The following is a 17403-nucleotide window of genomic DNA, read 5'->3' on the forward strand; positions in this document are numbered from 1 at the left end:
GCAAGCCACTTAACCCCATTGCCTTAAAAATAAAAGCTAAAAAAAAGGAAACACAAAAGGTAATGGAATTAAATAAAACCTTAAAAATTAGAATCGAACAAATAGAAATCAATGAATCTATGAGAATACAAGGTTCCATCAAGCAAGCAAAAGGCTAAAAAAATTGAAGAAAATGTAATGCACATTTGAGGGAAAACAAACTACCTGGGAAATAGATCCAGAAGAGAAAATCTATGATTCATCAAACTACCAGAAAGCCTAGATCAAAAAAAGAATCTGGAAAACAACATGCAGGAAATTATAAGAGAAAACTGTCCAAATCTGCTAGAAGAAGAAAACAATATTACCATTAAAAATATCCACAGAAACCGTTGAGAAAGAGATCCTAGTAGAGAAACTCCATGGACTGTTATAGCCAAATTCCAGAACTCTCAAATAAAGGACAGAATATTGCAAACAGCATAAAAACCCCAATTCAAATACAAAAGAAACACAAACACACAGTACCTATCATCCTCAACATTGAAGGACTTGAAGACCTATAATAATGTATACTGAGAGAGCAAACACCCAGAATGTTCTTCCCTGAAAAATTCAGCATATATTGTCAGGGGGGAAGATGGTGGCTCAATGAAATAGAGAAATTCCAGAATTTCCTGACACAAAGAACAGAACTGAACAGAGAATTCAATCACCAAATACAGGATTCAAGAGTTGCATAAAAAGGTAAAGGAAAAGGGGAAGGAAAAAACAAAACAAAAGAAATTTTGGTCAAGATCATTCAAACTTTATACAACACTAAAGGGGAAAATATAACACTTCTAATTCTTGAGAACTTTATTTCTCTTAGGATAGTTAAAAGGTCAAATATAATTGAAGAGATTGGACTTAAAGGATATGGATATAGTTGGGTCTTATTTCTCCATTGAAGAGGTCCAAGATGACATCACTATGTTTGAGTCAAAAAACCCTAATGAAAAGCAATGGTGTTAACTTTAAATTTAAGTATCTTATCCTTTGACCCACTTTAATTCTACTGTACTGACAAGAGCTTAGCACTTTGTCTAATGAGGACATCATAAACTGTGAGGTTCTGAGTCAGTGTCTCTGTAACTTAGAATCATTTGAAAAGTTCTCAGGTGAAACCTACAGTGCCTCCCAATACTTGGATATCTTTAAGATTCTTGTAGTTAATTATATCAGGGTTTGATTTAAATCCACACTTCACTTAACAAGGGGTTAAGTACCCAGGTGGGGAGGGTGGGAGCAAAAAGAGGCCTGGGTGGGGTGCACAAATAGTTCAAGAAATGATTTGGCTTTGGATAATACTTTGGCTCATGATCAGGATTGTGTGTCCTTGGAGGGTACTTGAAAAGGAGGTAAGGTACAAAATGATTCTAATTATAATATAACTGGATGTAATTTCTGACAGTGCTGCTTATCAAATGAAGCAATCAATCTGTGATGATACTGTGAAAACAATATGAGCTAATCAAACAACTCTAATTGATAATACCTGATTAAAAGTACCAGAGCAATAAATAACACCATGTGAAAAGGCACACAGATTTATAATTTTAGAGGGAAAGAAGGGAGAGTGTGAATTCTATTTAACAGAATTGGTTTAGGGAGGGATCCCATTTGGTTTAATCAACAGGGAAAAGAATGATGGGGAAAGGGAAAGATAAGGGAGGAAGGAATTGATAAAAGGGAAGGCAAAGTAAAAGTGAAAATAAACTAAAAGTTAAATATTAAAAGAAAAGTCAAAGGGGAAAGGGAGTAGAATTTTGGTGAGGAGGAATAAGAGGAAAGGAAATAGAAAAGATATAAATGGAGAAAGATAGCATGGAGGGAGCATTCTCTTAATTGTCCATGTCAGATTTGCAAAGGAACAGTGTTTTACCCTTGTTTTAGGCTGAATCTGACTAATAGTTTAAATGTGATATTGCAAAGAAATGAGACATTTATTCATCACTCAACAGTTAACAATAGGAGATTTTCTTGGCAGTATTAAAAGAAGAACCTAACAAAAATATATTTCTTTGATAATGAATTGCTTCAGCTAAATGAAACTTCCTTGCCTCCAAGTTTTCCTTGACAACCCATCAGACAAGTATCACAAAATTCTTGGAGGCCACATGGTTATTTTGTACTCAGCTCACTTGGAATTGATATTTTTATCCTCTGGGTCAAGCAAGCATCAAGGTTGATTTCAACAATGTTTGAGGAGAAACTAACACAATTTAGATGGGGCATAAGATTGTCTTCAACATAGTCTATCATCAAGAAATCAGGAATCATTGATTATTATCTCCTTTGAGGTTCCAGTAGCAGGTTTACTTATTTTTTTGTCATCTGTATTTTCACAGATTTAGACCTAGAAGTATTTTTGGCATCATTTAATTGAAACCTTTCATTTTACAGAAAAGGCATTCATCAATAGTGTGTTCAGGGTCATGAGGAGGGTCTTTAGGAATGCATGAATCATAAAGATCTGCTTCTTTTTCCAGTCTCAATTCACTCTCTGTGAAAGAAGTATCCTGTTTATTTTATAATTTTTCTTCTATTTCACTTTCTACTCTGTCATATTCTTTGACTTACCAGTGGTTTTACATTAATTTTGATGCTTCTCCCTTGCTTCAACCTCACCTCATCAAGATTCACTGACTACAACTTTGAGGTAACCATTTCTCCTGAAAGTAATCACTTGGTAGCAGTGGGGAGTGTACAAATATAGCTAATTTACAGGAAGCTAGGTTAAGAGAGCACAGTACAGGGCGGCTAAGTGGCCTAGTGGATAAAGCACAGGCCCTGGAGTCAGGAGTACCTGGGTTCAAATCCGGTCTCAGACACTTAATAATTACCTAGCTGTGTGGCCTTGGGCAAGCCACTTAACCCTATTTGCCTTGCAAAAACCTAAAAAAAAAAAAAAGAGAGCACAGTATATAACAGAGAATATAAACACATATTTGCCTACAAGAAGCTAAGTAGCATTGATTTGATCAAGTTTTCCATATAATGGTATCTGATCCTCGTCAAACCTCTGCATTCATTCTTGATTAATGAAAACATTCTTGGAAAATGATTTGGATTTGCACTGGTCTAAGCATTTCACCTCTTCTGGCATAAGAATGCCTCTGGTCATTCCTCTTTATCAAGGCCCCAGTTCCAAAAAACCAATAACACAGAAATTGGGTAGTGATCCAGCAGCATTATCCCCACCCGGCAAATCCTGGAAAACTAAAGTTTCAATGTACAGGGGAAGTATGATTGAAAATTTCAAGAAGAAAGGCCACACTGACTATTAGTCCATAAAAAGACAGGTTTGGATTAACTGGTCTGTCACAGTCTGACATAGATAAAATGGCATGGTGCCTCTTATACCATGAGTTGCTATTTTGTCTCCTGATTATCACATTGGTGCTTTGCCCAGAATTACTGGAGTACCAAGATGCTTTGCTGACACATATCCAATGGCCAAGAGATTCTTGCAGCAGTCCATCATCAGAAGTCCTGTTTCCTGTCAAATCAGTCCTTGAGATTAAATAGTTCTAGAAAAGACAAGAGAGAAGATGTCTCTGCACAGCATATCCCTCACAAATAGAAATAATGTGCTACTCATACCACCATTAATCAGTTGTATGGAAGTCTTCAAAATCAAAAGACAATTATTTTGGTGATAATGCTGACACTGATGATCAGAATTCCTAAGTCTTACAAAATTGATTATCTTAATATTTGTTACTGCATAATTTGTTCTGTTTCTGTTCAATTTACTTTCATGAGTTTGAATAAATCTTCCCAAAGTTTTCTAAAATCATCATTTCGTATGTATAATAGTATCCCATCACATTCATATACCATAACTTATTCAGTCTTTGCTCACTTTATAGCCATCCCTTTAGTTTCTAAATACATCTTTACTATCACAAAAGGGCTGCTATAAATATTTTTCCTTTTATCTTTTTGCAGTATATAACCAGTAGCAGTATCTGAGTTAAAAGGTTATGTCCAGTTTAATAGCTTTTTGGGCATGATCCCAAATAGCTTTTTAGATTATTGAACTAGTTCACAGCTCTACTAACAGTGTAATGAAGTTTCTGTTTTTCCCTTCAGCATTTTCATTTTCTTTTTCTGTCAACTTAGCCAATTTGATGGGTGTGAGATGGTACTTAAGAGTTGTTTTGATTCACAAATTTTAATTATTAGTGATTTGGAGGAGTTTTGTTTTCATGTAACTATGGGTAACTCAGATTTCTTCCTTAGAAAACTGCCTATTCCTGTTCTCTGACTGTATTAATTAGGATTAATTCGACTCTTAAAAATTTGACTTATCTTCTTATATATCACAAAAATAAGGGACTGCTAGGTGGTACAGTATTTAGAGGACTGGTCCTGGAGTCAAGAGGATCTGAGTTCAAATCTCACCTCAGATATTACCTGTGTGACTGTAACTGTCTAAAAAAAATGATGCAACAGAGAAATCTATTGTAATTTTCTCCCCAATACAAATATGGACATTACATTTTCACAGAATTAATTTTAATATTTTTTATTCTTCATATTTATATTAATTTAGTCTATGCATTTTTTTTATTTTCCTGGGACCTAAAAAAAGTCTTCAGTTATATCAATTTATGTCTTTCCATCTTTCTCTGTATTTTTCCATATTCATCATTTAGTAATATTGCATTAGGTCAATATACAACAATTTGTTTAGTCAAATCCTAATCAAAAGATGTCTAATTCATGTCCAGGTTTTTGATATCATAAGAATATCATAAGAAGGGTTGTCACAAATATTTTCCTATATTTAATACCTGTCTTACTACCTTTGTCTTTTTTGAAGAATATTAATAACATAGAAATCTCTAGATCAATAACTTTCTTAATATAATTCCAAATTAATTTTCAGAATAGTTGGAACCATTTACAATTCTAATTTATAGAATATATAGTATTATTTCAGGATGATAAGATAAATATGGAGTGAAATAAAAGTGTATAACTCTTCTATCACTGACTCTTCTAATCTTTTGTCATCTTAGTCAGTTTTCTGGGTGTTCCTCCAATTTTGGCATTTTCAAAATTTGCTTCTCTCTCTTTACCAGAGATTTTAGACAGTATTTCATGTGGATGTTAAATAGCTTGAAATTTTCCTTTTAATAACTTTTGGTACATATCTTTTGACTACTTGTCCACTGGGAAATAGCTCTAGCAATATTTAAAATTCTTCTTTTAATAATTGTTTCTGGGTTTTTTGTCTATTTGCTCAACAGTAATGGTTCTGGTAATATTTTTATATGTTTATATTATTTCTTCATATGTCTTAGATCTCAGACCACTAAAAACAATTTTGATACCCAGATTCTTTCACAATATTATTTCTATTTGCATTTATAGTCTTCCTGTCAATACATTCAATTTTCTGTAGTTTAGCTGACCTGTTTCTTCTTTAGTGATTATTTCTAACCTTTGTTTCACTAGAAATTCTTTCCCTATCCAATAATGTGAAAAGCAGCTAAACTAGATTTCTTATAATTGTTTTGTGAAATAAATTTTATTATTCATGTTATCCACATTTTTAGTTTATTTCAGACATGATATATAATGCTGACCTAAATCTAATTTCTTCCTAACCACTTCTCAATTTTTGCAGCAATTCAAATAAAATAGGAAGTTATTCCTCAACTAATATATTCTTATATTTGTTTTTAATTGCATTTTTGAGTGCAATTATTTCTATTTCCTCCTTTAGATAGATTCAATGATCTACTTAATTATTTTAAACATTGCAAATAGTTTTGATGATTACAGATTTACAGTACAACCTAAGATTTAGAAAGATTTTCATTCTTTACCTTTTATAATTTCCCTTAAAATTATAGATATTTTTTGTTCAAACATTTTGTTATTCCTTTTTCTAACTCTATAAAGTGTCTCTTGATCATCTGATTTTTACAGCATAATATTTATCAACTAATTTAACTAATATGTTGTTCTTATTAGCATGAGCAAGCCATGAGAACTGAAAATTTATTCAGTTATTTATTTTATTCTCCATTTCTTGAAGGAGTTTAGCAATTAAATCTAAATAGATTCCATATGTTCTTTGATAGATAATCTACTATATATCTTATGCATCCTGTAGTTCTTTTAAAGGAATTTACTTTATTATTTTGTGCTGAATTTTGTTATTGATAAGCAAAAGTTCTGCCTTTTTCTCTAGAATTTTTAAAACTAATTTTATCATATCAGGATATATATGGATAATTTTATCTCCTCATTGGAAATTTTTAGATTTATCTCTTTCTGCTGTTTTATTGAAACTTTTGACAATATGATATAGCTAACCTATGTTTTATTGCTATTGCTGGGATTTTAAAAATTCATGTAAAATAAAGTAAGGAAAAGGGATGTCTTTGTTTTACTCCTATACCTGTTTGGAAAGTTTCCAATGTTTTCCCATTACAAATACTGCTAGCTTTTGATATGATGTATGCATATGCATAAATGTATGCATGTTAATATATTCATAGTTAGATATATGTGTACATCCATAAAATTTTTAAGTCATTAGAAGCATTAAAAGCCAGCTCAAGAGTTTTAGGCAACCTCAGAAGCTATCTTGTCTAATACTCTACACTATATAAATGAAGAAAATGAGACTCAGGAAGTTTAAGTAATATGCCCAATATAACACATGTAGTAATATCTTTTGGGGGATTTGAAAACAAGTCCTCTTCTTCCAGAATCAGAGTAATTCCTTTTTTTATGATAATACCTACCTGTTTTTATGCTTAAACTTGATGGATTAATTGAGATAACATTTTGTAAAATGATTAGCATAATGCTTGGCCTATATTAGGCAACAAACTTTCCCCCTTCCCTTCCCTTTTTAGTATGAGTGCTATGCAATGTCAAAGAGTATTTTTCCTGAATTTTTTGATATCACATCGTTTAGTAGTTTCTTTTTTTAATATGATAATATGATAAATTATGCTACTTTTTCCTAATACTGGACCATTCTTTCATTCCTATCACAAATCCAATTTGGTCTTAATAAATATTTTTGATATATTGCTATAACAATATTTCAGAATATTTAAACATTTCCTAAATTGTATCACAATTATTTGGGTAAGTTTTATTTTCCTCTGTTTCAACCTGCTACATTATAAAGTTCTTTTGGTCATATGCCCTATCTTTATTGATTCTTAAATTTTTCCCAGGACTTAGAAGGGTACAAAAAGCATAGAACATAAATATATATAAGCACATATGTGTGTGAAGCATAGTAAACACTCATAAATGTTCAATGTAATTGAATTACTATCAATATTCTTTGTCCTCACAATGGGGTTTCCTGGAAAGTGAATTTTGAGACATGCATCTGCTCAAAATCTTAGTTCATGAGTCTATATTGTAGTTTTGGTTGCCAGATTAACCAGAGAACACATTATTTCAAAGCAAAGACATTTATTTAAATAGAAAACAAAATTTGATGACAGAAAATCCCCATTTTATGAAGTACTCTCTCCCAATAGTTTCCACCTTACTCATCTCAAAGGGAATATGCATGGTTAAGAAAAACAAAAGAGAAAAGGCAACTTATACTCCTTGTGATATGTCCCAAATGTAACTCCTTCCTACATTTATCACAGCTATTCAATAGCAGTCCTCTTGATAAGATAAATGCTGTCTTCAGGACTTCTATGATTCTTCCCCTGGGGTTGCTATCCTCAGAATGAGCCTTCTATTTAACTTAAGAGTATAAAAATTCCTTTCAATTCTTTTGTACTTTGCAAATAATTCAATGAAATCTAGATGACAGAGTGGAACTATTGGCCTTTGTCCTGCCTATGTTGCCAGGAATAAAGTCATTGTTCTCCCTATACAGTAAACTAATTTTGACTAATAAAAATTCATCATTTTGAACTCAATCAATATATTTTAGAATGCTTTTCAATGAAACTTTGATAAGATCATTAGTTCCATTTATATAGTTTTGTTTAAGGCTTTACATTTTATCTCCTTTGATCCTGTGATGATCAGGATCCTGTGATGTAAATAAAATTCTATTATTCTTATTATATAGATAAGGAATTGAGACCAAGAAAATACCATTGTGTTATCAGGACCTCAAAGATAATAAGCATCTCTGAGAGCCTTTAAAACTATTTTTTTCAGACTCCAAGTCTATGTTCAATAAACTACCATAACTTACTACAAACTATAATGCTTAGAAACAAAAATTCAGCACAGACACACTAGTAAATCATTTAACCTTAATATATACTTCTGCATTTTTATATCAAAATCTTGTTATTGATCTTTTTCTGTCTTGCTTTTGAATATGAAATATCATTTAAATGTGTTTCATTAAGTATAATTTAAGGTTAAATCTTTTTTTTATTTGCATTGTGGAGTATAGAAGCTCAGCCAGGCTATCTCCCCTGAAGACAGCATGGCTCCTATTCTTGGCTCTGAGGAAGAACAAGTCATGACTGAATCTGAAAAATCAGATGAACTAGAAGCCTGTTTTTCAAATGGTAAGTAGAAAATTGATGACTGTGCTTTGTGATCTTTTGCTATTCTTTCAGCTTTCTTTTCAGTTATTAACATTATTTGTTATCCATTTTATTTAAAATATATATTGCTATTCCAGAAGCACAGATAGAAAAGTTTTATCCTGGGGCATATAAATAATATTTAATAGTAATAATAGAATGTGTATGAGGCTCTATGATTTATAAATCATTATATATATTAGCTCATTTGATTCTCTAATAACTTTTTAAGATAGGTACTATTCTTATTCACATTTTGCTATTAAAGAAATTTAGGTGTGCATAGGTTTAATAGTTTTTCAAGGTTGCACAGATATATATCTAAGGCAGAACTTAAGCTAAAGTTTTCCTACTTTAAGTCCTGTTTTAACCACTCCTCTACCCCACAAATGCTTTATCTACATTATAGGAGAATACTGATGCTTCTAATACAGTATCAGGAGAGCATGTGTTGTAAATGATATTTCTAGGTGATAGCTGTGCATTGTTTCTCTCAAATATTCTCACCTGGATCCCTCTTTTAATTATCAGCATGAAAGGAGTGACTCGGAGTAAGCAAAGATTTTGTAATAACATTGAAATTATCACGTTGTTGTAACTACTGAACTAACCACTGAAGCATTGGAGCCACAGCCATGAATTTTTATGACAGAGAAAAATTTATTTGAGAGGGAAATGTGAGTGTAGTGATACTGTAAGGGAGAATCCCGTCTCCTAAAGGGTCTGATGTCTTCCACCACAGTGGTTGGGGGAGGGGGGATAAAGAGAGGGGTTTCACTAGGCAGAATCCCAGAAATAGTGGTATCATAAAGTAGAGCAGATATTATGACTGGCACAGGAAGCAAGCATGTCTCACCCCTGTTGGCAAATTAGGAAAAAACACTGGGGTGTTTCAAGTCACTAGAGGCAGGGGGTGGAGCCGAGATGGTCAACAGGAGAGAATTCTCTCTTAGGTGCTCTCTCTCAAAACTTATAAAATAAGGTCTCTAACTAAATTTTCGAGAGACAGAACCCACAGAGGGATCCAGTGAGGCAGTTCTCCAGCCCAAGGTAACCTGGAAAATAGCAGAAAGGCACGGCTCCACAGATTAGAGGGGTGGCCTGACAGAGTGAAGGAACTTCAGCCTTCCAGAGGCAGCCCCAGGGTGCTGGGAGCAGCTCACAGCAGCAGGGGCAGTTTCCTGACCTATTGGGGGGGGGGGGCTCTCTGCCAGAGCAAGCATGTGAATCCCAGCCCTCAGGGCACTCAGCAAGCAGCATGGCAGTGGCAGCCCAAATACAGGAACAAAAAGCAGGTGGAGTCAGTAAGCAGGAGCCCCCAGGCAACTCAGCCTTGAGTACTCAGCCTAGAGTATAGAGATTTCTGAGGTCTACCTTTGTGTCTGGAACAGAACTCTGGGGCTCTGACCACATTCAGATCCTGATTGCATTCTAGGCCCTCCATAGAACAGCAGGGTCCCCCCACCCCACCCCAGCCCAGAGGCAGAGGGGTGCACTTTTGGTCATTCACAGACCAGACTAGGTGGAAAGACAGAGCTTCACACACTGACATCCTTGTGAGGAGGTGTCCCAATAATACTCAAAAGCACAGGAAGCACCCCAAGACCAGGCACAGGCTGGGGAAATGAGTAAACAGAAAAAAAGAGGAACATCATTGAGAAATGCTTTGTCTATGATTCCAAGAAGGATCAAAATACTCAGTCAGAAGAGGAGGAAGTACAAGCTCCTGCATCTAAAGACTGCAAGAAAAATGGAAATTGGGTTCAGGCTATCATAGAGCTCAAAAAAGATTTTGAAAATCAAGTGAGGTAGATAAAAGGAAAATTGGGAAAAGAGATGAGAGAGATGCAGGAAAAATATGAAAAAGAAGTCAGTGCTTTAGTCAAGGAGATCCAAAAGAATGCTGAAGAAAATAACATATTAAAAACGAGCATAGATCAAATTGATAAAACAGTTCAAAAAGTTATTGAGGAGAAGAATGCTTTAAAAAGCAGAATTGGCCAGATGAAAAAAGGGATAAGCAAGCTCTCTGAGGAAAACAAATCCTTCAGATGCAGAATGGAACTAAAGGGAGCTGCTGACTTTACAAGAAGTCAAGACACAATACTTCAAACCCAAAAGAATGAAAAAATTAGAAGAAAATGTGAAACATCTCATTGAAAAAAACTGATTTGGAAAATAGATTCAGGAAAGATGATTTAAAAATTATTGGGATACCTGAAAGTCATGATCAGGAAAATAGCCTTGACATCATTTTTAAAGAATTCCTACAGGAAAATTGCCCATATATTCTAGAAGCAGAGGGCAAAATAGAAATTGAGAGAATCCACCGATCTCCCCCCGAAAGAGATACCCCCCAAAAAGAAACAACACCCAGGAATATTATAACCATATTCCAGAACTCCCAAATCAAAGAGAAAATATTACAAGCAGCCAGAAGGACACGATTCAATTATCTTGTTGCTGCAGTCAGGATCACACTGGACTTAGCAGCAACTACATTAAAGACTCTTAGGGCTTGGAATATAATATTCCAGAAGACAAAAGAGCTTGGAATGCAACCAAAAATCAACTACCCAGCAAAACTGAACATCCTCTTCCAGGGAAAAGATAGGCTTTCAATGAACCAGGAGAATTTCAAATGTCCCTGTTGGAATGGCCAGAGCTGAACAGAAAGTTTGATCTTCAGGTACAGGACTCAGGTGAAGCATAGAGATTGGAAAAGAATGGTAAAATATGAAGGACTTAATGATGATGAACTACATGTATTCCTGCATAGAAAAATGATACTGATAATACTCATAGGGAACTTCTCATTTATTAGAGCAGGTAGAAGGAACTTTTATGGATGAAGCACAAGAGAGAGCTGAGTTTGAAGATATAATATATTGTAAAAATGGAAACAATGGCTAAAAGGGAAATGTAATGGGAATAAGAGAAGGAGAGGTAGAATACGCTAAGATATTTCATATAAGATTGTTTTATTACAATTAGCTATTGCAATGATATGGAACGGGATAAGGTGAGGGGGAATGAGGGAACCTTCACTCTCATCAGAGGTGGCTCAGAGAAAACAGCATATATACTCAATGGGGTATATAGAATAAGAAGGCAAGAAGAGGGACAAGGGTATGGGGGTGGGGGAATGTGAGTGATGGAGGAGAGGCTGGACCATGGGGGAGAGGGGTCAGATTTAGCACATTTTCTTTTTTACTTCTAGCAAGGGATTGGGATTGGATGACTTATCTGGGACCACAGGGCCAGGTGGTTGCTGGGCCTTAGGGGTGGTAGGTGGGATAAGGGGCCTCTTGGTCCCAGGGCCCATGATCAGTCTGCTGCACCACTCAGCTACCCTACATCACATTTAAGAAGAGGGACAGAGTGAAAGGAGAGAACAAATATAGTGTGTGGTAGTGGGGAAGTACAAATGGTGGGAGTTATGATCAGCAGTGGCAACAGTGGAAAAATATGGAAGTAGCTTTTGTGATGGACTTATCCTAAAGAATATGTTCCACCCACAACAGAGCTGGTAGTGTTGGAACACAGACTGAAGCACATTTATTATTATTATTATTATTATTATTATTATTATTATTGTTATTGTTATTGTTATTATTGTTATTTGGGGGGGAGAGGTTGTGGGGTGGATGGTGTGGGGTGGCTTGCCCGGGGTCACACAGCTGGGTGAGTGTTGGGTGTGTGAGAAGGATTTGGACCTGGGTGCTCCTGACTCTGAGGCCGGTGCTCTGTCCACTACACCACCTGGCTGTCCCTATCATCATCATCATCATCATCATCATCATCATCATCATCATCATCATCATCATTATTATTTTATTGTATTTTGGTTATTTTTTTTTTGGTTTTTGCAGGGCAGTGGGGTTGGGATGACTTGCCCAGGGTTACACAGCTGGGTGGTTGTTGGTAGTCTGGGACCGGCTTTGAGCTCAGGTGCTCCTGACTCCAGGGCCAGTGCTCTGTCCAATGTGCCATTTAGCTGCCCCTATTATTATTATTTTTATTCTTATTATTCTTATTATTATTTTAATTTAATTTTAATTTTTCTTTCCTTTACTCATGAAGGTCTATGTTTTTTGGGGGGAGGGGTATTATCTTTACTCTTAAACAAGAATATTCTAATAATGTAAAAAAGTCATTTGTACAAAAAAATATAAATTAAAAAAAGAAAAAAGTCTCTAGAGGCAGATACAAAGCCTATATTTAAGCACAGGACTTCACGTCAGGAAGATTTGGGAAAGTCACTTAACCTCTCTGTGTCTCAGTTTTCCATCTATAAAATATAAATAATGACACCTACCTCACAAAGTTGTTATATATTGTGGTATACAATATATCTATTTTCAGCCAACAGTTGAAAACATTCATTAGATTGATAGTGCAATTAGTTTGATTTGCACTCTGTGAAAAGATGCGTGAGGAATTGAAAAGAGGGAGAAATAGTGCTATGACCACAATATGTGACATAACAATATGTAAAACAAAAAAGAATTTCCAATAGAACATAAATATTTTGAGCAGGTGGCAAGGAGTAAGTAATATGTAAAATAAACAGGCTTACCTTTCCATGTTTTCATGACTAATTCTACACCAATGTTGATGCTATCAACTGAAAATCACTGAAAATCCACTTGTCTGTCATCTATTTTGAATCAGATCAGTTATTAATATGCAATTATTTTCTTAATGAAAAACAATTTACAACATACTTTTCAAGATTTAGAAATTTTGTTTTCTTTATTGTTGTACATAGATGTATTATAAATTACTATTAGAGTGACCTAATATAATCAACCATGAAAATATAATTTTTCCAATTATAACCCTTTCAAATGTCTGTGAAATTTCCTGTTCAGATGTATTGGATGCTATTCTTCCTTGAAAGGCAGCCAGAGAATGAAAAGATAACATATAAAAATTTCCATACTGAAAATTAGATGATACATAAAATATTTTGGAAACAAAGAATTAATGAACTGAATATGCATTCTTAAAACTAAAAAGAAAAATCAACAAATAAACCCAGGAAAGGGTGTAAGAGGAAATATTGACAATTAAAGGACAAATAAATGAGAAACAATACCATACAATTGATAGACAGTTCTTTGAAATAATAGCAAAATTAATAGACCAACCTGAGTAAAAATAATAGGAAAGAAAATCAGATAATCAAAATAAACATTAAACAAGGACAAATGACAATAGGGAAAAATGAATTACCAAAATCTACTCTCTAGATAGATGATAGATAGATAGATAGATAGATAGATAGATAGATAGATAGATAGATAGATAATATATTTGTAAATGAGCCAAATGAAGCATTGAAAAATATTATCTTCAAAAAATATAAAATGCTTAAATTAACAGAGCAAAAATAGGATAATAGTGCAATTGCAGAAAAGAACTACCAAGACAAGCAATGCTTTCAGGTTTTTAATGAGAAAATGAAAGGTTCTAATTCCTTAAAACTAAATCAAAATATAATCACTTTCAAATATATGATTGTGGCAAAAAAGAATGAAATATACAATGAACTGGTAAGTTGTGTATGAAATATAACTCCAATGAGAATAGAGTGTAGGTCTGATCCCCACAATAGGCATTTATATTTGTAAAAGAGAAAGCTTATTGATAGTATTCCTTAACTTGAGCCATTTCTTTCACAAATGCATATCCTCTGAAGTAGAGGAATACAGCCAAGATAGGATAGAATAGCTTAGCAGAAACTCATTACCATTCCTGGAAAAAGCACTCAATGTCTCACTGATCTGAGCCAGCATCATATTTATTTACAAAGGATGTAATGTATAAAATAGATCTTTATGAATTATTCCCTTGAGGATATTAAATTTTTATGAGAGACATTTCTATAAAGAAAAGTGAAGTCATATATACATATGGTTTGAGTCACAATGCAAATTTTAATGAAGAATCTGAAAAGTGAATGGGCAGCTAATTCATGAAAGAACTTTCTGGGAAAAAAATGTCAAACTGTAGCTTACCATTCTTATTTTTCCAGTCTTTAGATTTTTTTCATTTTAATGTCAGAGCAGTCAAAAGAAAAGAGAATTTGCACCACCTAAACATTTTCACATCTGTTCTGAAAATTGCTCTCATTTTTGCTAACATTTTTTTAAAAACTCTCTCTAAAGTTGCTAAGTTATCTGAACAATTGCCTCTTCAAAATTCAGGATGAATGTGAACATGCTTTGTTACTAGCAGTAAAGTGTGACAAAACTAAAAATATGATAATATCTAAAAATATAAGAAAAAATGGGCCATCTAGTATCACTATGGTGATGTAATATACATTCAGGGAGATAGTTATGCCCTCAGAAAAAAGAGGTCAGTGTTAAAAAATAATGGGAGGCATACTATTCAGGAAAACCTGAATGATACACAAATGTTTAATATAGAAAGAAATAGTGGATGAAATAAAAAGAAAAAATATGAAGGTAACAGGATCTTTTGCATAATGAAAATGGAAGGAAAACCAATATGAATAAAATAGCTTTTCAATAATACTAAAACAAGTAGATCATTATATATCATTCTAGAAAAAAATAGCTTCCATAGTGAAAATACTAAGCATTTGCAATCAGACAATGCATATATAACATGTATTCTACAGTAGTGGATAGACATTTTAAAATTTCTATCAGGTAATATTTTGGTTTATCATTTACTTGTCTGTTGAAAAAGTAGGGTTGATTTTTGTTTCTTTTCTTTGTTTATTTTACTTCTTCAAAATTGTTTAGATTTTAAAAGGAGGCATGAGAGTGAAATAAGTTGAAATCCAATTATTCTTCCAACTATATAAAATGCACAAGTGTTTACACAGAGTATTATATATTAAAGACAACCAAATACACTAGTGAAAAGTTCATTGAACTTGAAAGTTAAGAAAACCTGAATCAAAATCTGTAAAATAGGGATTTTTTAAAACATTCTTTTTTATTTTTTGGATCTTTTTGAAATTTACTTCTCAATTTATGGAACAAAATGAATATTTCTACAACATGGTATAATAAAAATATTACCGCAAATGAAACTGAAAATCTACATGGAAAATTTGCTATTCCTTCTGAATATATAATAAAATTATCCTGTAAATTTCTTTGATATAAAATTGTTCTATACCTATTTCTACTCATCAGTTCTTTCTCTGGATGCGTATAGCATCATTAATCAAATAGCCTTTATAATTCTTTTGTATATATGTAGTAGTCAAAATGGCTTAATCATTCAAAGTCAGTTTCAAAACAGTACCTATTTTGCAGGATTGTTATGAATATCAAATGGGATAACATATCTGACTCACTTTGAAGCTTTAATGCATTATATAAATACTTGATATTTTTGTTATAATCTTAACTCCAATGAATCTTCAGTTGGTAGCTACTTAGCATGAAAATGCTAAAAAAAAAATAAAACTTCAGATAATACGCTATAGGACTGAAGCAGCCTCCCCCTATATGTCTCCTACTCTAATGAGTGATCTCAATATGAAATGATTCTTGTTTTTGTTTTTTTTTTATAAAGCCAATCCTAATAGAACAGAAACTCTCCTAACTTTTACCAAACTGGAATTTCTTTAGGGTATAGAACCAGTAAATGCATATGGCATTATTTTTGTGCCAAAGGACAAATCCTATTTTTCATAGTCAGTTATTATCAATAGAATGACTACTAAGGAATCAATTCTTTCACATGTGATAAAACAGATGACCATATCAAATGACTTAATTCTTGTCCCTTCTGCTTCTCCAATAACAGTAGCAAAATTGAAATAAAAGCAATTATTCTTTGTAATTCTAAGGCATCCCACCAAAAAAGATACATTAGAAAAGTTACAGAGATGAACTGTAGAACATGTAAGAGTGATTAGTTTCAGAATTATTCTAGCATTTTGTTTATATAGGTTTTGTTTGTTTTTGTTATCATTTTTATAGCCTGCACGCGACTAATCCCTTTCTGTGGTGCCAAAATGAAGTCTAGGAAAGGAAAGCTATGGTGGAAACTGAGGAAAACCTGCTATCGGATAGTAAGCAACCGTTGGTTCGAAAAGTCCATGTTACTTATCATCTTGGTCAGCTGTGGTTTTCTTGTAAGTGAAATAACAAGCAAATATTGTACTGATAGAAACCATTTGCTTTCAAAAGCCACCTTAGTGAAAAAGTTATGACAAATTCATTTTTCTCAGAAAATTAATTGCAGTGCTGACTAGAGAGTCATCATGGCAAGAATTTACCTTTTTTCTTAGCAAATTATCTAACATTGTTCTTGTGAAAAAGAAATATGGAATAAATAATTAAATGTATTCAGGTCCACAGCAAGAGGTCTCAAACAGATTATTTCAATGCCTCAACAAAGGTATTGGTAACATATTTGGTGATAAGTCTTGAAATCTCAATCTACCATAATAACTCAATGTAGATACTGCTGTCTATTCAATGCCTTTTCTACCCCTCCCCCGCAGTTGATAGTAGTCATTCCCTCCTCAAATAAGCTTTAATTTATTCCTTTGCAAACTGTAGATCATAGACTCATATATTAAGAAAAGATATTGAAGATGAGTCATATTATCCAATGGTCTTCATTTTACATATGAACTTGAGGATAACAAAAGGTAAAATATTTGTCCTCATGTGCATAGGGAGTAAATAGCAGGGCTGAGATTTGATCCCAGTTTCTGAGATATGTTTTATTCTCCTAGTAAAACATATAAACTCCTAAGCAGCAGAAAATTTCCTGTTTTTGTCTTTCTATTCCCAGAGCATAACACTATATTTTATATACCATTCATTTTTAA

At 33.4% G+C, this 17403-nt stretch overlaps 1 protein-coding gene across 1 annotated transcript in view; it reads left to right on the forward strand.

Annotated features, from left to right (window-relative positions):
• The window catches only part of LOC141507803 (sodium channel protein type 9 subunit alpha-like), a 142359-nt gene that overhangs the window by 103334 nt on the left and 21622 nt on the right, over positions 1–17403 (forward strand). Inside the window, exons 18-19 of the mRNA XM_074215794.1 lie at positions 8435–8552; positions 16544–16698. Coding sequence (XP_074071895.1) covers positions 8435–8552; positions 16544–16698 — 273 coding nt within the window. The remainder of the gene's footprint in view (positions 1–8434; positions 8553–16543; positions 16699–17403) is intronic.

Source organism: Macrotis lagotis, chromosome 1 (genome assembly GCF_037893015.1).
Source record: "Macrotis lagotis isolate mMagLag1 chromosome 1, bilby.v1.9.chrom.fasta, whole genome shotgun sequence".
In the NCBI taxonomy this organism is placed as follows: domain Eukaryota; kingdom Metazoa; phylum Chordata; class Mammalia; order Peramelemorphia; family Peramelidae; genus Macrotis; species Macrotis lagotis.